Genomic DNA, 23,210 nt, shown 5'->3' with positions numbered 1-23,210 from the left:
GTTGTACACACCAGTGATTACTTAATGAGTCAAATTTTTACTTAAATTTTCAAATTTCCTTCTCCAGGGGATCTTCCCAACCCAGGGATCGAACCTGGGTCTCCCGCATTGTAGGCAGACACTTTACCATCTGAGCTACCAGGAGAGATCTAAATTTTCAAAAAGCTAATTCAAATTGTTTTGGGTTACATGGGCCCAATTAATTATAAGAGTTTGAAGTTTAAAAATATTCATCACAGTCACACTTGGACTAGTGCATTAATTTTACTGAGAACCCATAAAGAAACCACTAATTCACTAAACATTTATATTAAAAATAACTGATCATGTCTGTTAAAAATATTCTGAATATAATCACATATGTGTAATAATGTATCTATCAAAGTAACACATACATATGGATCTATTAAAGTCATATCAAATGCTAGATACGAAAGGAGCTGGTTACAATTTAAACACCAGAAAACGTTGTAACTCATTTGAAGATTTCTCCAACTTGAAAATAATGAGTACTGAAATGAGCAGCAAGGCTTCCTTATTGAAATGGTTTCAAATTTATTCTTCTGGACAAGAGAAGTCATAAATTATCTAAGTGATAAATCTATTTCTTGAATCTAAAAATAGAAAAATTCTAACCCTTCCATATTTTACCTGTTTGTCCATACGTTAATTAATTCTACAATCACTGATTGTGTAAGCAACATAATAAAAGGAGTACAGAAATACAGTACTGGTACTAACCTGACACCAGAAACGGAAATATTGAACCTTTGCCTTGAAGTCCCGTACATAGGCTATCTGGGGTCCATTGTCTCTGAGGAAGAATGTTAATATGACATAAATCTGATTGTAAGATAAAATACTGAAGGAAAACACAATATCACACTCCCTAAGTACTTAGTAGTTAAATACAAAAATGTCCCAGTACAACATACTCCTAAAACCACCTTAAAAATGAAATATTCCCCATGACTACTTTTAAAGAAGAAAACAGAAATACACTTTGATCTTTTTAAAGCTGCTGTTTCTGAGATTCTCTCTTCTATTCAGCCAAATATAACAGGGCTAGGTAAAGGAGGTTTTGTCCGAGAAGGGCATCTATTCCCAAATTCACTCCCCTTTCTCCTTAACAGAATCTTGAGATTTACTTGGGCAGACTGCTACCTAGGATAAAAACACTTCCCAGTGTGGCTGTGTGACTTAACTATGGCTAGTGATCTTAAGTGGAAGTGCTATTGAATAGGACTTCCAGGAAGGAAGGCTCTTTTAAAGAGAGCTGGGATAGCTGGAAAGGGATTTTCTTCCCCCTTTCCAATTTGTTCTTCTTCCATATCCCAGCTTGGAGTGGGACTATGACAGCTGAAGCTTCAAGCAGCTATCACAAACTATTAGGTGACTCTCATAGAGATGATAGTCTGGCATGGCAGGACAGAAAGAAAGAAGCTCAGATCACTGATGACACTGTGGGCTTTCAAACGGCCTGGACTTCACACCACAAGATTATTTGCTTTTTCCCTGAGCTACTGTTAACTTCATTTTCTTAATGTTTAATGTAGAAATACAATTGATTTTATATATTGACGTTGTATCTGGCAACACTTAAATTCACTTGCTAGTTCTAGTAGTTTTCCTAGATTCCATATGATTTTTATACAGACAATTGTGTTACCTGTGATCTGCGTGAAAAGAGTTTTACTTCTTTCCTTTCAATTTTATTTCTTTCACATCTCACAGGACTACCAACACAATGTTGAATTTGGAAGTAGTGACAGAAGAAATACTTGTCCTATTCCTGATCGTAAGAGGTATTTTGCCATTAATCTTATACAGATACTGTTTTTCAGACAAGAAAGTTTCTAAGGCAGCTGAAAGTTTATAGTAAACTAGCACTGTATTTTGTATACTCTGTACATTGCTTTTTCTCCTTTAATGTGCTGAATTAAATTGGTTTAATATACAAATAAACAAATAAATTTGTTTAATATACAAAATTCAATCAATCTTGCATGGGGAGGAGGGACTCCACATGACGATAGTGTAATATCCCTCCTGTATTTCGCTGGACTTAATTTGCCATTATTTTGGTAAAGATGCTTACATCTATGTTCATAAAAATATTACTCAATAATTTTCATATACGGTTTTTGGCTGATTATGGTATCATACGATGAGATACCACTTCATACTAACTAGGATGGCATTATACACACCATGTACAGATGTGAGAGTTGGACCATAAAGAAGGCTGAGCAGCAAAGAACTGATGCTTTCAAATCGTGCTGGAGAAGACTCTTGAGAGTCCCTTGAACAGCAAGGAGGTCAAACCAGTCAATCCTAAAGAAAATCAACCCTAAATATTCACTGGAAGGGCTGAAGCTGAAGTTCCAATACTTCGGCCACCTGATATAAAGAGCCGATTCACTGGAAAAGACCCTGATGCTGGGAAAGATTGAAGGCAAAGAAGGTGGGAGAGGATGAGATGGTTAGACAGCATCACAGATTCAATGGACATGGATGTGAGCAAACTCCAGGAGATGGCGAAGGACAGGGAAGCCTGTCATGCTGCAGTCTATGGGGTCGCAGAGTTGGACACGACTTAGCAACTGAACACCACCACCACACATACACATACACACAGAGTAACAACGGTTGGCACTGATGTGGAAAACCTGGAACCCCATCTGCTCTACCAGTAAGAACCTTAGAACAGTATGCCCACTGTGGAAAAGTCTGGCAATGCCTCAAAAAACCACAGAATTATCATTTGATTCAACAATTCTGAGTATATACACAAAAGAACTGAAAGCAAGGACTTAAAGAGATATTTGTACACTCATGTTCACAGTATCATTCACAATAGCCAAAAGGTGGAAATAACTCAAATGTCCATGAGCCACGTGTATACACGAAATACAGTAACACATAAAATGGATTATTATTCAGCCTTAAAAAGGAATGACGAAGAAAGCAATGGCAACCCACTCCAGTACTCTTGCCTGGCAAATCCCATGGACAGAGGAGCCTGGTGGGCTGCAGTCCATGGGGTCGCTAGGAGTCAGACACGACTGAGTGACTTCAATTTCACTTTCATGCATTGGAGAAGGCAATGGCAACCCACTCCAGTGTTCTTGCCTGGAGAATCCCAGGGACAGGGGAGCCTGGTGGGCTGCTGTCTCTGGGACTGCACAGAGTCGGACACAACTGAAGTGACTTAGCAACAGCAAAAAGGAATGAAATTCCGATAAGAGCTAAAACATGGATGAACCTTGGGAACATGATGCTAAGTGAAAGAAGCCAGTTCCAAAGGACAAATTATATGATTAGTCAAATCACAGGGGCAGAAGGTAGAATGGTATTTATCAGGGACTGGGGGAGAACAAGATTGAAGACTTTACTGAGTACAGAATATCAGTACAGGATGATAAAAAAAAGTATTAGAGATGGACGGTGGTGATGGTTGCACAACAATTAGTGTACTTAATGCCACTAAGATGTACACCTAAAATGTTCAACTTTGTTATGTCTATTTGACCACACACACACAAAAAACCCAAACAAAACACATTAAACAAACATAGTTACTTTTCAAAAATGAAAAAGAAAAATAAAGGAGCCTTCAAGTTAAAAGGTGATAGAAATGAAAGAAAGCGGATATCAGAAATCAGGTATTAATTGGTGAGCAGTACTGTATTGATAATTTCTAAACACTTTCATTTAGTGCTGTGTTAACAGATAAAAATAGTAAGAACTGCATTTTTCAGCAATTGATATCTTTACATCAAAATCTTAGGAATCAGTTTTACTTTTAATCAAAACATTTAGAAAACTTACAAGGCAGATTTTCCGGTGCGGGGATCTATATAGGTGGTTGTTCTTCTATTGTGGTCCACGAAATACGGAATTCCGTCTACCGTGAATCTCATTTCCCAGCCTTCAGGTAAGGGCTTTTCATTTAATTGACTATATAAAACAGAAAAATATATAAATAAATAAAAAATGTTTAAGAGTTCCTTGTTTGCCAAGTACAGAAACTAAACATACCCATAAATGCAGTAGGCATCTTCTAGAAAACCAGTTAGTCTAGCATTTTCCAGCGGTTTACTAAAATCCTACAGGCATGTTAAACACGTGAACAGATCTATCAACCAGTCTTCTCTCATCTACGCTGCCTGGATTATCTACCTGCCTAAACATCTCAGGGTAACCAAGCTCCACCAACTCTGCCTTACAACTTTCATGTTCATTCGTCACAGCTTTCAATCCCTAGTACCATCCTTGTTGTGGTTCTGTTGTTTAGTTGCTAAGCTGTGTCTGACTCTGCAACCCCATGGACTGTAGCACACCAGGCTTCCCTGTCTTTTACTATCTCCCAGAGTTTGCTAACTCATATCCACTGGGTTGGTGATGCTATCTAACCATCTCATCCTCTGCCGCCTTCAGTCCTTCTAATGCATATTTAGGGTTGATTTCCTTACTCTGGCTCTATTTATCTTTTAAACTTTCAAAATAGCCACTTAAAAGGTTTTCCTGCTTTGAGTCTCACTCTGGTCCTTGACTCATTTCATATTGCTGACAGAATACCAAAACAGAGATCTGAACAAATCTATTCTCTTCTAAAGTGGTATCATTATTCATCACTAACCAAATACAAGATCTAAACTCCTCCCTTTGGCCCTCACTTGGCCCCTATGCTGCACCCTCTATGCTCCATTGCAGTTTTACCTCTGCATTCTATCTCAAGTCCCTTCCATGAGCCCTGTGTAGTAGACGGCTACTCACCATTTCCCAAGACATTCTGCCAAACCTCCAAGTGAAGACTTTTCCCTTGTCCAGAATCTCTATTATTCCTGTTAAGGCAACTCAAATCTTTCTAAGGGAGTATGCCTACCCACTTACTTAATACCTGTCTTAAGATCTTGCTTAAGCTCTTTAAACTTCAACGTTTCAAGTTTTATTCATATTTTCCAATTCATTTTTGTCTATTCTCCAGTTTCAATTTTCTCATCTGGTGGGTTTGGTGAGATGATGGAACAATGGAAATGTTCAAGTTCACATCAGAAAGGAAGAAAAGGAGGGGTTGGTAGCATTTAATCTCATTGTTTTAGAGAGCACTATTGCTGACAGGGGTGTCACTTTCCACAAGTTTACTTCAGAAGAACAAAAGGCTTAGAATCACCGCCTACAACAATATTTTGTGAACCACACCAAAAAGTTAACATTTAACTGTATTCACAGAACTACATGCAAACGTCAGACAGACTATCTAAAACTTTTAAGAAGATAACACTTCTCATTTGTTGTAATCATATTTGCAAGACAGCATCAGTAATAAGTTGACTTGAAAACAAATTGGATAGAACTGGCTCATTGGTATTATTTGTAAAAATATGATTCTTATTTCCACTCTGAAACTTTAAAAGGTTCAAGGGGGAATGAAAAATGATAGCAAATTAGAGAAAGGTGATGTGGTCTAGTCTATCCTTAGTGATAGAATTTTAAAATTAAAAATGTTACCTATGAAATTCTTAATTATTACTTTTTAAGAAACTGAAAATACATATTTTTAAAGTTGAAAGTTAAGTACTGTATTTATTTAGGCTGCTCTCTGTTGCTGCACATGGGCTTTCTCTAACTGTGTTGAGCGGGAGCTATTCTCTAGTTGCAGTCTAAAGGCCTCTTGTTCTGGTGGCTTCTGTTACTGTGGAACACGGGCTCTAGGCACACGGGTTTCAATAGTTCTGGTGCACAAACTTAGCGGCTCTGCATCATGTGGGATCTTCCCAGACCAGGGACTGAACCCATGTCCCCTGGCACTGGCAGATGGATTCTATCCACTGGACCACCAGGGAAGTCCCCCAAATATTTAAAGTTAAATACTATAAATATATAAAATGTGATCTGCTGGTACCCAGAAATAGATTTTAAATTTAAAGCATACCTTTAAAATAGAGGTTCTTAAAACTCTGACCTATGTGAGACGTGAAGATTTAATCACACCCAAATAGAGATCAGACCTCTGCCCTCAGCTACTGGGAAAAGATCTCTACGCCTCTGGAATATCCTGCCTGTCAAGAGTATCTCTGAAGATACTTTGAAGCCCCTTTGAAGCTTAGGGTCTTCAAACATCAGACTGCCAATCAGGTGGTTTATAAAGGAGGCTTTGGGATATATGCCATTATTAGCTCTGACCTCTGGAATAAACTAGACACTAAAAAGTATTAGCCCATCTTTGGGGAAGAGCTGGAAACTGAAGGTTAGCTTTGCAGGCAGTACATGGTGGAGCCCCAATAAAATACTCTGGTACTAGAAAGGTGAGATTCCCTGGTTGGTAATATTCAACACATACTATATTCCACATCAATTCTGGGTATCTGGAACCCTTCTCAGGCTCTGCCCTAAACATCTCTTCCTTCTATTGTTCTAATTTATATCCTTTACCAGTAACAAATGTGGCTGTGAGTATAAAAGGTTTCAATGAGTTCAAGTCTCTCTAGTGAGGTATTAAACCTGAAAGTCGTTGGGGAGATGCCCTAAATTTGTAGTCAGTCTCAAGTGAAAGTACCCCTGGAGACCTCCCCGCTTGTTGCTAATATCTTGCATGCTAAGTCACTTCGGTCATGTCCAACTGCTTGTGACCCCACAGACTGCAGCCCACCAGGGTCCTCCAGGCAAGAATACTAGAGTGGGTTGCAGTGCCCTCCTCCAGAGGGTATTCCTGACCCAGGGACAGAGCCAGTGTTTCTTACGTCTCCTATATTTTAGGCAGATTCTTTACCACTAGTATCACCTGGGAAGCCCCACCAGTTGGTGTGCCTATATAAATATTTCTTTTAAAAACGTAAGATTTTAAAGCAGCATAAAATGATATAAAATCTTATGTTTCTATGTATAAGACAAATTTCTGTTGTTCAAGTCACTCCATATGTAGTACTGTTAAAGCAGCTCTAGCAAACTAATACAGTATCCCAACGTCACAAAGACAATTCTACATACATAGTAAATATTAAAAAGACAAGCTTGTAATAATGTATCCCTTTAGTGACACATTAACCAGCAAGTTCTTGTAATGATGTATGTAAACAATATTTTGAAATATCTGCAACAACTGCAGAATGGTATGTAAAAATATCTGGGATTTCTACTGGTGGCAAAGTCCTAGGATTGTTAATTCTACTATAGATGTGACCTACAATCATAATGGAAAGAACACTCAGTTTCAGGTAAAGGTTTGGACCTTGGTCCTGCACACACGAACATGTCTTTCCCCCCTCTAAGTCATAGACACCCTGAATTCTACTGAGAGATCTCAGCTTGCAAAACCCTGCTTTAGAATTAGTAAGCTGGTCTTATAACAAACAGGTAATTTTGGGGGGGGGATGTAACAGTATATTTTTTTCTCTTTCTAAAATATGTGGGTGATTAAGACCTTTGGGGAAAGAATATGTAAGTCTGATCTTTTTCATAAATGAGTTGGAAATACGGTATAATCTTTAAGAGGTTATCTGTATACTAATAACTACGAGTTCTTACCCTTGATTTCTGGGGTCTTCCCATTGTGTAATACGAGTGTTGTGGTTGACAAAATATACTCTACCATTGCTGTCCGTTCTCTTCTCTTTAAAACAGAAAGAAAAAAAAAAGGCAAAGTGTTATTGAGTTGGCATAGTCTTCTTCCTCAAATTAAGATGAGCTGATTTTGCTATTTTTCACTGCACTGTTGATTTTGTGGTTTTTAAATCATAACTTTAAAAGCTTTAATTTATTCTTTCGCTACTAAATCTACATACTTACTCAAGTTATACAAATATCGTTATATCCTAGAAACTAAACAGATATAATTCACAATATCCTGCCCACAGAATCTTTCTGTTCAACCTAATCAACAGCAAGAATAATTAACTGTTTTAAATTTGCATACATGACCTTATATTAACCTTAACAGTCCCACAGAGTAGGTAGTTTTAATTTATCTTAAAGATAATGATTTTCAGATAGGCTAAATGATCTGCCCCTAATCTCAGAATTAAGTAGTAGCTAGACTCTAGCTGATGCAGGATGGAAACTGACATCTCCATTCAGAGATTTTTTTTTTCATATCGTACCATATTTTCACTTCTGAAAATATAATGGGGGTATGTAACTTAACTGCTTCTTTGTTATGTGCTGAGTCACTGAGTTGTGTCTGACTTTTTGTGACCCCATGGACTATAGCCCGCCAAGCTCCTCTGTCCATAGCATTCTTCAGGCAAAAATACTTAAGAGGGTAGCTATTCCCTTCTCCTGACCCAGGGATCAAACCTGGGTCTTCTGCATTGCGGGTGAATTCTTTACCATCTGAGTCACCAGGGAAACCTGTTTCTTTGCTATACGCTAGGTATTACTTAACTAGAGAAGACACTATTTCAAAATACATCCTGTTTCTTAAAACAACCAGTTTCCTATCCTAAATATCTACAGTAACGTTTTACAACAGAGTTGGGCAGCAGGGCTCAACTCTTTAATTTACTGTATCTGTATCTGAAGCAGTGTGTTTCCCCACCTTCATCTTGTTTTAGGATTCCCCTAGTTCTCTTATACCCATTCTACACAATTGTTCTGCTTCTCTGAGCTTTCTCACTAAGTTTAGAAGATGCGTAGATGTAATTTTCTTTTAATAACCAAGTAGCTTTGAAATTTTAATATTAACATTAGTTCTGCTGTTTTGAATTACTGTTTTCTCTGCTCCATTACAAATTAATTATTAAAAGATAGGTCTCTTCCAGTGTCTAAATCTTTTAAATTTGGCCAAGATGTCTCAAAATGAACACTTAAGTAATCAATATTATAAAATGGATTCCCACTTTTTAAAAAGCATGGTTACCTTAAAATTAGACATTAAAAAAAAAATTAAGCTTAACTCCATGGTGAGAAAACCAATTTTTATTCCTATGGTTTGAAAGTTCATGTCTATTTACCAAACAACACTTAAGTAAAACTTCTGGACTTTTCTTTAAGCAAGATATTGCAGAATGAGTCTTAGGCTAAATTATATAGCCTTGTCAAGGTAGTGTTTGGTAACTTTGAACTTCTCTCCAGCACTGAATCCATGATCTCAAGAAGCAGTGATGATACTGGGGTAGGGGGTGGAAGGTGGGGGTAAGGCTGGTGCTGGGAAAGAAGGGATATATTGGTGAGTATCATGAATCTGCTCCTGACAGCTCTGCTACTTTCTCTACCAGCTAGCCTAAAACGGAAACAAAACTTCTGGAATATATAAAATATAAGAAATGGACTCTGCATCTTGTGACACAGCTTAAATACAGAAAATGGACTCTGCATCTTGTGAAACACCCTAGATAGTAACAGTGGCTTTGCTGGTCAAGACACCTAGAGTGTGGAAACATGTAACCAACTTTAAGAACTGTCTCTGAGGCAAAAAGAAGCACCCACAGTACTATAGCTAGCTACATAATAAATAAAAAAGTAAGTCAATGTTCCAGATAGTTTAAATTTAAATCTTTAAATACACTTACAGAATTTATAAATTTCTTATACACCAACAATCTTAAGTAACTTTTGTAATCTAAAATTAACATCATAAGTGCCTAGCTGAGTATATATTTACCTATTAACTGCCATATAAGTTCAGATTTCAGGGCCAGAGATTCTCTCAAAAACCTAACATGAACAGAGTCACTGCCTGGGTTCTCCTAGGGGTCTGAGGTCTGAGAACCCTGGTGAGTTACTAACCTCAGCTAAGGACACCCTCATCTTACCCATAGTCATTGTTTATTGAATGGTGGCATGAAGCTAGGGATGGCATGGAGATTTCCCATTTTTTTCTTTTCAGATAAACAGATTTAAGGCTTTGGAGTAGTTTTGTCTTATTCCAAAACTTTTTTTGGGCGTGCTTTGGTTTTTATCATTTTTAAATGTCTTATCCAAACAATTCTCTTTTCAATGAAAAATTTGAATAATACTTTTTTGACATTTTAAATATTTAGTTTGTGCACTTAGATTACACCTCACACATTTGTAGTTCTGTGACTTTACTAGGTAGGCTTTCTAAATAAAAGCTTAAAAACATTTCAAAACAAAAACAAAACTCCATCAAAAGCTAACATGAGGTAAGATAAAGTGGAGAGAAAACTTAAAAGAATAAGGAAACCATACAAATCACTAGTCAAGTGGTTTTTAAAGTAGTGTATTCCTAACGTAGTTATTCTTCTGTTGTTATAAAACTATAGGTCTTTGATGTTGGTCTTTTAGTTAGCAATAAACTTAAACTTAGCTTAAATAGACTGTACAGTTGTATAAAGTCATAAAAAGTATTGTATGAACAATGAGTGAGGTTTCAAACTCCTATAATGGTAGTTGAATATTCATTGTATTTTCTTGTGAACCATGTTTAATGGTTGTACCTCAAATCAGAAAACAAAATGAAGTGCTTAGGTAGGTTAACAAAATGGTTTTACCCAGGGAAAAAAAAAGAAAACTTATTTCTATGTTTGTTCTAAGTATATAGTGCTGATACCAGCATTTCTTGGTAGGCTGTAAAGACCAAAACTTCAAAGATGGGACCTCAAACTTGCAAACTGAAGGTTCATGTGCTTAATGAGATGTGCTGTGATTACAGAGCTGATTTCTTACTTTGTTGAAAAATCACATGGTAAACAATTCTGAAATGACTGAACACCAAACCTGAATACACATCAAACCATTTCCTGACCTGATGAATAAGGCACTGAACAACAGAAGCTTCCTGATGTTCTATGTATTCTTTCATAGGAACTCTGAAAATGAGAAGACAGCTTTGTACTTGATGGGTAAACCAGCTATAAAAAGCCCTATTAGACTATATTGTTGAACCAAAAGCATTCTTTGTTCTCCAGCCTCTATAGTTTCCATGTGTTATAAATTCTTCACTGTCAGCTTCTAAGATAGTAATGTCTAGTCCAAGCGTACAAAAGTCTAAAAGGGTGAGGAAGTGGGATTTAAAAATACATGGCATCACAAAAATAATGCTGACAATTTCAGAACATCAACATAGGCTATAAACTGGGATTTTATTTCCTGGATCAATGATGAGGGTCTATCAGGTGCTTCTCATTTAATATCAGAGCCATCCCTGGTTCCACAAGGACTAGCTCTGCAGGAAAGGCTTTTCAAATAAAGGCAACACAGACTGCAATTCATGCTTCTATGAACATGAAACAATTTTTCTTAACAGCTACCCTAGAGAAGGTACAAACTAGTTTGTGTTTCTAACAAAAGCCAATCAGGTCAAGGTTTTTCTGCAATACAATCAAGAGGATTAATATACAACCTACAGATGTTTCAGTCCAACAGCTTCTCTTCTGTAACATGAATGTAAAACAACTCCTGAAATAAAGCTGAGAAGACCATTCATGTCAGGGAATGCAACCAAACAGCTCTAATTCGGTATGTCTAAGAACATTTTTTTCTAAAGCACTTCATAACAATCATACACTGTCCATTATAAGGTCCCACAGAGCCAAAAGACCCCTTACACCAAACTACCAGACACTGGTGAATAAAGACCTTCACCACTTTCATATGCCTTCCTTTTGTTTTATAAGCTAGTAACAATAATAGTTATAACTATGAACTATTGCATTTTTTATCTCTGATTCACAGGAATGTTAAGGATAAATTACTTAAAGGGCAATTGTTGTTCAGCTGCTCAGTCGTGTCTGACTCTCTGCAACCACATGGACTGCAGCATGCCAGGCTTCCCTGTCCTTTACTATCTCCCTGAGTCTGCCCAAACTTGTTCATTGACTCAATGATGACATCCAGTCATCTCATCCTCTATCGCCTTCCTTCTCCTCCTACCCTCAATCTTTCTCAGCATCAGGGTCTTTTCCAATGAGTCAGCTCTTCACAACAGGTGGCCAAAGTACTGGAGCTTCAGCTTCAGCAAAGTCCTTCCAACAAATATTCAGAGTTGATATCCTTTAGGACTGGTTTGATCTCCTTGCTGTCCAAGGGACTCTCAAGAGTCTTCTCCAGCACCAATTTGAAAGCATCAATTCCTTGGCACTCAGCCTTCTTTATGGTCCAACACTCACATCCATACATGACTACTGGAAAAACCATTGCTTTGACTACATGGACCTTTGTCAGCAAAATGACGTCTCTGCTTTTTAATAGGCAGTCTAGGTTGGTCATAGCTTTTCTTCCAAGGAGCAAATGTCTTTTAATTTCATGGCTGCAGTCACCATCTGTAGTGATTTTGGAAACCAAGAAAATAAAGTCTGTCACTGTTTCCATTTTTTTCCCATCTACTTGCCATGAAGTGATGGGACCAGATGCCATGATCTTAGTTTTCTGAATGCTGAGTTTAAAACCAGCTTTTTCACTCACTCTTTCACTTTCAAGAGGCTCTTCAATTCCTCTCCCTTTCTGCCATTAGGGTAGTGTCATCTGTATATCTGAGGTTATTGGTACTTCTCCTGGCAATCTTGATTCTAGCTTGAGCTTCATCCAGCCTGTTCACATGATGTACTCTGAATATAAGTTAAATAAGCAGGGTGACAATATACAGTCTTTACAGATTCCTTTCCCAATTTTCAACCAGTTTGTTGTTTTCATGTCCAGTTCTAATTATTGCTTCTTGACCTGCATACAGGTTTCTCAGGAGGCAGGTGAGGTGGTCTGATATTCCTATCTCTTGAAGAATTTTCCACAGTTTGTTGTGATCCACACAGTCAAAGGCTTTATTTAGTGTAGTCAGTGAAGCAGAAGTAAATGCTTTTCTGGAATTTCTTGCTTTTTCTATGATCCAATGGATGTTGGCAATTTGATCTCTGGTTTATCTGCCTTTTCTAAATCCAGCTTGTACATCTCGAAGTTCTTGGTTCACATGATGTTGAAGGCTAGCTTGAAGGATTTTGAGCATGACCTTCTTACACACAAAATGAATGCAATGGTGTGGTACTTTGAACATTCTTTGGCATTGCCCTTCATTGACCTTTTCCAGTGCAGTGGTCCAAATTTGCTGATATAGTGAGTGTAGCACTTTAACAGCACCATCTTTTAGGATCTGAAATAGCTCAGCTAGAATTCCATCACGTCCACTAGCTTTGTTGGTAGTAATGCCTCCTAAGGCCCACTTGACTTCACAGTCTAGGATGTCCAGCTTTAGGTGTATGGTCACACCATCATGGTTATCTGGGTCATTAAGACCTTTTTTGCACAGTTCTTCTGTGTATTCTGTGGTAAGTGAAAGTCGCTCAGTCCGACTCTTTGCGACCCCATGGACTATACAGTTCCATAGAATTCTCTAGGCCAGAATACTGGAGTGGGTAGCCTTTCCCTCCTCCAGGGGATCTTCCCAACCCAGGGATTGAACCCAGGTCTCCCGTATTGCAGGTGGACTCTTTATCAGCTGAGCCGTAACTCAAAGGCAGGCTTAAACAGCCAATTTCATTTATTGCCCAGATTCATGTGACCTTGACATCAATTTTTTCCCCTCCATTCCTAAAACAATGCTAGAGCAATCTATCAAACTGGTGTTTCCCAACAAGACTACCTAGAATTATTACTTTCTGAAATATCTGCAGCTCTTGAAGATAGAACTTCAACTGGTTCCATAAATGGTTCTACTCTGCTGTTTTCCACTTTCTATTGATATATAGTCTTTCTCTTCCATGCAGAACTGTTTCTATACTGTCATGTTTATTCTAGAAATGTACTATAGCTCTATGACTTATATAACACATATGATATAATCTGGTAGGGCAGGCTCATCTTAAAGTCTAATAACAAAGGTTTAATAACTAAGGTACTTGATAACAGAGCTTACTCAGGTACTCCACGGTGCAGGACACAGTCAGTACCCTACCACATTCCCTCTTCCACTGTTCTTTCAGATAACATTGACTCTATCAACCTCTGAACTGTGTTTTAAAAGCACAAATATGATCAAAATCATCTTTAAAGCTTTCTATTTTGAAATAAGTATTATAGTATGAAGCAAAAAGTGTTCAAGAATCTCACATACCCGTCAATCAGTTTACCCCAATGATGACATCTTATGTCATCAATGATAGCAGAGTATCAAAATCAGGAAACTGACACTGATACATTACTGTTGACTATAAACTTAACTCAGTCTTTATTAATTTTTAAAGTTTGAATTCATTTCTGTAATATATAGTTCTATACACTTTTATTCCATGTACAGATCTGTATGATCACCACCATAGTCAAGGGACAGAACTACACCACCACTATGTAAGAACCACTCATGTTAACTCCTGTATTTGGAACCACCTACCAGTCAGTGGCTATCTCCTGGCAACTACTAATCTATTTCTCATCTCTATAGTTTTGTCATTTTAAGAATGTTATATAAGTTGAATCATATTTAGAACATAATCTTTTGAAATGAATTTTTTTCACTAACCATAATGCTCTAGAGGTCCATCCAGATTTTCCTAGGTATCATAATCCAGTCCTTCTTATGCTGAGTGGGCAAAATACTTTGAAATTTTATAAGAGTAACTTAGAACATTTGGGGAATTTAATGCCTATTTGGCACTCCAAATTAAACAAAGACACCCAAAAAGCTTCTCAGATATCCACTCAAGCAAGAGCAAGGTTTATCATCCATTCATAAATACGTAATTGTTAAAATGACTGAATTTAATTAAAAAAAAAAATCCATGTGACTTACCCCAACCAGGCGGCAGGGGACCCAGGGGATCAAATTCTTTATTTTGTGATGTAGCAAACAAATCTTGATTCTAAAAAGAACCATCCCCAAAATGGTTAAATAACTAACAGATAATTGGAAAGCAAGCTTATGAATTCTGATAAGCCTTTCCCTGGCCATGTGCAACATAACATACTCTTAAACAGTTCACATCTTAGAGAAGTATGAATGAAAGTCAAGAACGAAAGTCAATGCATTCTCATGAAAAAAAAAAAAAAATAATAATCTGTCAATATTTGAACCTATCTGATATTTAAGTATTACAAGTAATTTTACACCCAAATTGACCACTGTTCCCCTTACTTAGCTTTAAATCAGTAAATTAGAGAAATATATAAACCTTACAAAAGTCACTTAAGAGTAATAGTACTCAGTCATCAGCTGGCTGAGAAAAATCTTATATTTCTAACCCCAAAATCGTGAGAAGAGAGTTGGAGGAATATGAAGAATAGGCTATCAGATGAGCAAAAGGAAAGAATTTCAGTTTGGAAGGCATTGATAAGCCTAGAACTGTAGAGAAGATTTCAAAAATTCATTTGAAATTATCACACTGGTGGAGAGAGAGGTCTGGCTAGATAAAAGGAAAATAGGAGTCAACCACTGGAAAAAGAGAAGCAAAAGTCATACTGAGTGTGTAGGATGAAGGGTTAATGAGTGTGTTTCAGTTTAAATATGTAATAAAGTGGGGGATACTTTGTGGTCTCTCAGTAAGATGCGGTTAAACCCTTTCTTCTGTTAAGGCAAATAAATAATAGACTAATTGCTTTAAAAATTATGGGGAAAAATACATAAGTAAAATAAGATAGTATACCCCATGTACCCAGCAACAAGATTCAACAGTAACCAAAACTGCTAACATTTATTTTTCTTTCATATTCTTTGCTGCATCATTTCACTATTTTAGTATGCCTAAAATTTGTGAACATTTTCTTATACAATCACAGTATCATTATTACACCTACCAAAGAATCTATGTTAATTTTATCATCTAATACACAATCTGTAATTAAATGCCTCTGGCTACTTACTGGATTGAATCAGAATCCAAAATCATCATATTGCATATTGGTCTAGTCTCTTAAGTCTAAATTTATGGCAGTTTCCTCTACTGTTGGTCTTTTTCGCTCCATATCATTGATTTATTATGGAAACTGAGTTAACTGACTAAAAAGTTTTAAAAGCATATGAGAGATACTCTATTTCTCATAAAAGCTCACAGAAGATAGACTGGTCAAGGACTGGCCCTGCTCCTGACAGACAACAGTAACTAAAAAATAGGGAATAGGGAAGCCAAGGAGAAACACTATACAAGGTTTGAACCTTGTTAACAGTTTGGAGCAGTTTAGCATATGACAAACTGCTCTGATAATTTTTCTAAGACCTAAGCCTATCGCACTGACTTTCCCTGGACAGATAAGCTAAGAACAGGCACAATGAAGCCATGGGCCAGAGCCATTATACAATGACCCATCATCAACCATATCCATTCTGAGCTTAAAAATACTGAGTTTATGAGCATCTGCTGCCCTATAACCAGGGTCAGAACAAAGGCCACTTCACCTACCAAATAAACAGATTTTCTTAACAACACCTCACCACTTTTTAAGTAGCTAGCATTAAGAATGTTAAATTCAGTTCTAACTAAAACAGGCTGTTTAAGTTCTTTGTAATTTAGAACCACTCTATAACAAGAGTGAAGAGTAGGAATGTAGACAGGAGTAAAGAAAAAATGGTTCAGGAATAAAAGCTGCAATTCAAGAAAAGTTTGTTAGAGTATCAAATCGGTTAAGTTACAACGAAGCAATACACAATGTGGGTGCTTTAGGAATTTTCTAACTGTCTTTAAAAAAAGGATTTTAAAAGATCATATACTAGACACAAAAGGCCAATAGGCACATGAAAAATGCTCAACACCACTAATCAAAACCACAATGAGAGATAACCTCACACCCATCAGAATGCTTATTATCACAAATGTCACAAATAACAAATGTGGCAAGGATGTACAGAAAAAGGGAATCCTGTATATTACTGGCAGAAATGTAAACTGATGCAGCTACTTTGAAATACAGTATGGAGATTCCTCAGAAGATTAAAAATAGGAAGTTCTCTGGTGGTTCAATGGTTAAGATTTCATGCTTCCACTGCAGAGGGCCTGGGTTCAATCCTTGACTGGGGAACTAAGTGCATGGCACGGCCAAAAAAACCCTAAAAACAACAAAAAGACTAAAAGAGACCTACCATATGATAGAACAACTCAACTCATGGATATACATATATATATCTGAATTTAAAAAAATATATGCACCCCATGTTCACAGTAGCATTATTTATAATAGCCAAGAAAGATATAGAAGCAATATTAAGTGTTTCATCAACAGATGAATAACTGAAGACTATATAGCACATATATACAATGGAATACAATTCTGCCCCCCACAAAAAATGGCATTTTTCCATCTGCAACAAAGTGGATGAACCTGGAGGGTATGATGTTTAGTGAAGTAAGTCAGAGAAAGACAAATACTGTATGTTATCACCTCTATATATGGAATCTAAAACTACAAAAACTAAAACAAATGAATAATCAAAATAGAAACAGATTCATAGGGAGAACAAGCTAATGGTTACCAGTGGGAAGAGGGAAGCAGGACACTGGTGGATTAAAAGGTAAAAAACTACTACATATAAAATAAATAAGCTTCAAGAATATATTATATAGCACAGGAAATAGAGCCAATACAGTAATTTTAAATGTTACATAATCTATACAAATTTGAATAACTATGTTGTGTACCTGAAACTAATAAAATGTTGTAAACCAACCATACTTCAATAAAAATAAAAGATCATGTATTCTAAAATGCACATCTGCATTTGTGGATAGAAATGCAGGGAGAGAAAAGAGAGAAAAGATTTAAAAAAGAGATGAACACTGACATTTCTATGCATTTAATATGTACCCCCAAAATTTGGAACTTTATCTTACAGAATCCTCAAAAACAAAAAAACCTGAGGTAATTTTATCTATGGATCTACTGTATAGATAAAGTAAATGAGTCTTGATGAGGTTAAGGAACTTACTCAAAATCAAACAGAGAAAGTAACTGTGGAACCAGGATTCGAACCCAGATGTGTCTGACTCCAAAGCCCATGCTCTTTCTCATGTGGAAACTAGCTTTAAAGAAGGCAAGCCAGCTAGACATTCAAACCTAAAAGAAATTTGGCCAAGTATACCGAAGACGATTATAATTTAGAAAGAAAGGAAGATGTAAAACATGGAAAAAAAAAGAAAACTCTAACAGACGAGACAAAAATTAATTTCACTTCTAAAACCACCAGGAAGGGAAAACATTGACAACTGTCTACAGAAGTTGGCAGGAAAAACTGTTACATGAAAGAAAGTTATCTTAGTCATAATCAGGTGGTAAAGCGAAAGCTGCTCAGCAAGGTGCAAATTTATCTACATTGGTGAGTGGTAACTATTCTGATGACAAAGTCCAAGAAACAGAAATATGGAGAAAAGGCAAAATGGTAATGCCTAATGAAAACAAGAATTTATTTTGATAGATTCTAACAGAGATGATACTGATGGCAGTAGAAGGGGAGAGAGGGGAATGGAGAGGGTCAGCTTCTCTTGAACTCTTGGTGAGTTGGTTTATGTAAATTTAAAAGATTTCCAGAAAGGAGACATTTTGATACCAAAGATAATATGGCTTCCAAGTCATAATATATTTAACATAATTTTATAAGGAATCAAACTTCTTTAATCTTCTCAAGCACTAAATAATGTATTGTATAAATTTTACCTTTACATGTTACAAAATGATTCAATTCTATCATGAGTTTCACTTGAGTCAGGTGCTGTTAGACCCAAACAGTCTAATGTTCTGCTAAGCTAGGCAGTATCCAATTCAGAACTGTTTGAATTCTTTTTACACTGCTTGGATTTATTTTTTATTATTCCTTTGTAAACAAATTTTAAGTTGTCGGAAAACTTCTTTTCTGCCAGTAACAAAGCAAAGGAAGTTGAATTTTAGGAAATTTTAAAAAGAAAAGAATAAATCACCTACATAGTCTGTGGGAAACAAGGTCGAAAAATAATAGTATCATCAATAGCAACAACTGGGTTGCCATCCTATTTGTACTTTCTTTTTAGTGCTTTACATTTTATATGTAAGAAAACGTTAAAACTCCACCCTCATTAAGGTTATAAAGCCAAGTACATATGCTCACCCCATAAATGAACCTCTGGTTAAACTGCTGCATAGCTCCCTGAAGTTGACTACGCTGGAGCTGCCATTGTTCATAGTTCCGGACTGATTCCAGTGTTGGCCTCTGCCACGTTGTTGTTCTTGTGAAATGGTCAACATAATAAATACGTCCCATGTTGTCAACCCGCCGCTCCCAGCTATATCAGGATAAAAACAACTGAATTCAACAAATATTTATGAAACAGTTAAGAATTAAGTGGGACTTCATTTTAGCCCTGGTACAGATCTGGTAAGATTTTACCTTGCACAACTACTTTTCAATTACCTGAAGTCTTTTATATGTATGTACTTTACAGTTTTTAAAAACTTATTTACTTATTATTTTTTGGTTGCACTAGGTCTTTGTTGCTGTGTAGGTTTTCTCTAGGTGCAGAGTGGGGGCTACTCTCCAATTGCAATGCATGGGCTTCTCCTGTTGTGGAACACGGGCTCTAGAGCGCACGAGCTCAGCAGAGCTCAGGAGTTGCAACATGTAGGCTCAGTAGCTACGGCTTGTAGGGTTCTACAGCACGGGCTCGGTAGTTGTAGCACATGAGCTTAACTGCTCCAAAGCATGTGGAATCTTCCTGGGCCACGGATTGAACCCATATACCCAATGTTTGTGACACTATAGACCATAGCCTGCCAGTTCCTCTGTCCAGGGGATTCTTCAGGCAAGAATACTAGAGTGGGTTGCCATGCCCTTCTCTAGGGGATCTCCCTGACCTGGGGCTCGAACCCATGTCTCTTATGTCTCCTGCACTGGCAGGTGGGTTCTTTACCACTAGCGCCACCTGGGAAGCCCCATAGATGTAGTCTATAGTTCTGAATACTTTTTTTTTTCCAATTCAGACACTTACCCAGGAGGTAGAGGTTCTGGTCTATCCCACGTTGTTCTTTTTTCAATATGATCTACATAGTAAACTCGCCCATGCTGGTCCACTCTCTGCTCCCAACTTAAACACAAAATTTAAAAAGGCTGATAAGCTACATGTATGAGTTGCCTGGTTGTTTAATCCCAGAGTTGAGACAAATGACCATTTCAGTACATAAAGCAGATACCAAAAGAATTTAGGAATAAAGTCAAGAAATGTTATCCTGAGGGTAACAGAGGATGAGATTTCTCTTGCTTAAGTGTCTGCTCGAGGAGATGTCTTCTATTTCTAAAGAGGCTGAGGCAATGCACTGAGGTGACAAAATCTGTTTCAATCTGATCAGAGTATACACAGAACTTGAGTGGAAAAGAAAACTGTAATTATTGTTACAAAATCTGAAGAAAGACTGAGAGCTGTTAAATGAAGGGCAAAGGACAGTTTGGGTTCTAGAAAAGTTGAAATCAAAGAATAAGACTATCAGATGTGCTCCTGCAGGCTTAAGGACAAAGGCAACCTGGGTATTCTAGTTTCCTTGGTAGGTTTATCCAAAGTAAAAAAGACAGGAATAAACCAATAAGAGTTTAGAAAAACCCAATTACTTCTAAGAGAACTGACCCAGATTCTCTTCACTAATCCCCGACACAAAGAATTTTCTAATCTGGCTTTCAAAAATGAAAATGGCCTAACTACCCACATAAATAATATAGTCTCTTCTAGCAATTAAAATCCTCATCATGAGTTTCTTAATTTATCACCTAGTTAATTTTGATTAGCATTCTGAACTGCCACAATGTATCTGTGTATAACTATTCAGTATTATTAATTTTAAAAATAAGTAGAGATGTACATGAGATTGAGTTGCAATTTTTCAGTTTCCTAAATTCAACTCTGCCATGATTTTACAATGGCAAAGAAATAAAATATAAGTGATATTTTCCCTTCAAAGAAAAGGCAACCTGAATTAGGCAACTATTTTATTACTTGGCCTTGGTAAGTTCCTAAGGCTCAGTCCTTCTTTAAAAAAATTTTTTTTTGCTTCCAGTTGGCTTTAAAATGAGGGAGTAATTTCAAATATGGCAAGCTATTTTGTTCAGTTTGACTCTAGACTTCCCAACACACATGCATAACCACAGTGATATTTTTTTTAAAAGAATCGAATTCAGTACTATTTTCCTTATTAGTAAGTCTATGCAGAAGCCTAAAGAAAACGTTAACCAAAAACAATTACTCACCCAGGTGGGAGGGGAGCTTGAGGTACAGGATTTAATGGTCTAGGGCCTGCACCTCCAGATATAGTAAGAGGAATTATTAATCCAGATGTTGCTCCTTCAGATGTACTTGAATTTGTATTTGTTGGTGGCAGAGAGCCTGTACTAGAGCCATCACTTTCAGAAGTGGTAGATGGTGAGCCATTGACAGATGCTTTAAGATTTGAGGAAAACAGAAAAACAATTTTTAGAAATTTAAAATCAGGATAGAATTTTAAATAAAAAGGTAGACAATAGATGTTTCTATTTCTAACATCTAATTATAGATGTTTCTATTTTTACTACATGAAATGTTGACTTGCATGATTTTTGCTTTAAAAATCCAAGTATCATTTACCATTGTTAGGTTATTTGCCAATTACTGATTGTCTTTTTGAAAAGCATATAATAAGAATAAGCAAACAGATCCTTGACTCTATGAAATGCTTATGTCAACACAGGTACACACACACAGAGAAAGGTACAATCTTATCTGTACTGCCTATACTTTTTATAACACACGTGTGATTTCTGCCCCCCTCCTGCTTTTAGGCACACTTAGAATCTCAGTTTCCTAAACCCAGGCCACAACAGTGAAAGCCCCGAATCCTAACTACTAGGCCACCAGGGAACTCACAGCACACACGTGATTTTCATTCTTAGCAGAGCATCTGCCTCAACCCTGGTGGAAAAGCTTAGGGAACAGGCCATATCTTAATTAACTATAGAAAGACTATTCTTGGCCAAAAACTTAAATGTAAAAATTTAGCTTGAAAATCAACCTACCAGTGTCTCTTAACACTTATCTGAGGATCAATTCCCAAATAGAATTTTATAATAAACAGTACTGAGATCTATATCCCTAGTGTACGGCTGGAATACACACCTGGTCTACGTGGGGTAGGTGGAGGTGGTCGTGAAGGTCTTGGAGGCCTAGAAGGTTTAAAACCGCCATTTGAGAGTGATGGAGAATTATTCCCATTGATCCTCCTATTTTCACCAGACCCTGCATCCTCAGGGTCATCTGATCCACTTGCGTTCGCTCTGGGTAAAAAGGCAGGGAAGGGAATAAGAATGTTCTTTAAAATTAACAGAAAACCAACAGGAGGACCACAACTTTTAGGAGCTTGAGAAAAGCTTCCTAATTTCTGGCCAGCCCTACCAAATGCATAAACAGCTCTTATGGCAGACGTACATACAGCTTCTAAGAGCACATCTAGAAAGAGAGTGAGGAGTTACTCAAGGGTACAGAGATAGTTAGGAGACTATTCCGATCCCAAAGAAAGGCAATGCCAAAGAATGCTCAAACTACCACACAATTGCACTCATCTCACACGCTAGTAAAGTAATGCTCAAAATTCTCCAAGCCAGGCTTTAGCAATACGTGAACCCTGAACTTCCTGATGTTTAAGCTGGTTTTAAAAAGGCAGAGGAATCAGAGATCAAATTGCCAACATCCGCTGGATCATGGAAAAAGCAAGAGAGTTCCAAAAAAACATCTATTTCTGCTTTATTGACTATGCCAAAGCCTCTGACTGTGTGGATCACAATAAACTGTGGAAAATTCTGAAAGAGATGGGAATACCAGACCACCTGACCTGCCTCTTGAGAAATCTGTATGCAGGTCAGGAAGCAACAGTTAGAACTGGACATGGAACAACAGACTGGTTCCAAATAGGAAAGGGAGTACATCAAGGCTGTATATTATCACCCTGTTTATTTAACTTATATGTAGAGTACATCATGAGAAACGCTGGACTGGAAGAACCACAAGCTGGAATCAAGATTGCTGGGAGAAATATCAATAACCTCAGATATGCAGATGATACGACCCTTAAGGCAGAAAGTGAAGAGGAATTAAAAAGCCTCTTGATGAAAGTGAAAGTGGAGAGTGAAAAAGTTGGCTTAAAGCTCAACATTCAGAAAACGAAGATCGTGGCATCTGGTCCCATCACTTCATGGGAAATAGATGGGGAAACAGTGGAAACAGTGTCAGACCTTATTTTTTGGGGCTCCAAAATCACTGCAGATGGTGACTGCAGCCACGAAATTAAAAGACGCTTACTCCTTGGAAGGAAAGTTATGACCAACCTAGATAGCATATTCAAAAGCAGAG

General features: G+C 37.2%; 1 protein-coding gene across 1 annotated transcript in view; it reads right to left on the bottom strand.

Annotated features, from left to right (window-relative positions):
• The window catches only part of ITCH (itchy E3 ubiquitin protein ligase), a 98,916-nt gene that overhangs the window by 21,768 nt on the left and 53,938 nt on the right, over nucleotides 1-23,210 (bottom strand). Inside the window, exons 8-15 of the mRNA XM_010854874.1 lie at nucleotides 21,981-22,138; nucleotides 21,080-21,269; nucleotides 19,833-19,928; nucleotides 18,956-19,130; nucleotides 14,681-14,750; nucleotides 7,531-7,615; nucleotides 3,832-3,960; nucleotides 742-814 (exon numbers count right to left, since the gene is read on the bottom strand). Of these exons, the coding sequence (XP_010853176.1) occupies nucleotides 742-814; nucleotides 3,832-3,960; nucleotides 7,531-7,615; nucleotides 14,681-14,750; nucleotides 18,956-19,130; nucleotides 19,833-19,928; nucleotides 21,080-21,269; nucleotides 21,981-22,138 (976 nt within the window). The remainder of the gene's footprint in view (nucleotides 1-741; nucleotides 815-3,831; nucleotides 3,961-7,530; nucleotides 7,616-14,680; nucleotides 14,751-18,955; nucleotides 19,131-19,832; nucleotides 19,929-21,079; nucleotides 21,270-21,980; nucleotides 22,139-23,210) is intronic.

Source organism: Bison bison, unplaced genomic scaffold, assembly GCF_000754665.1.
Source record: "Bison bison bison isolate TAMUID 2011002044 unplaced genomic scaffold, Bison_UMD1.0 scf7180017864352, whole genome shotgun sequence".
Lineage (NCBI taxonomy): Eukaryota > Metazoa > Chordata > Mammalia > Artiodactyla > Bovidae > Bison > Bison bison.
This window is presented reverse-complemented; position numbering and strand designations above follow the sequence as displayed.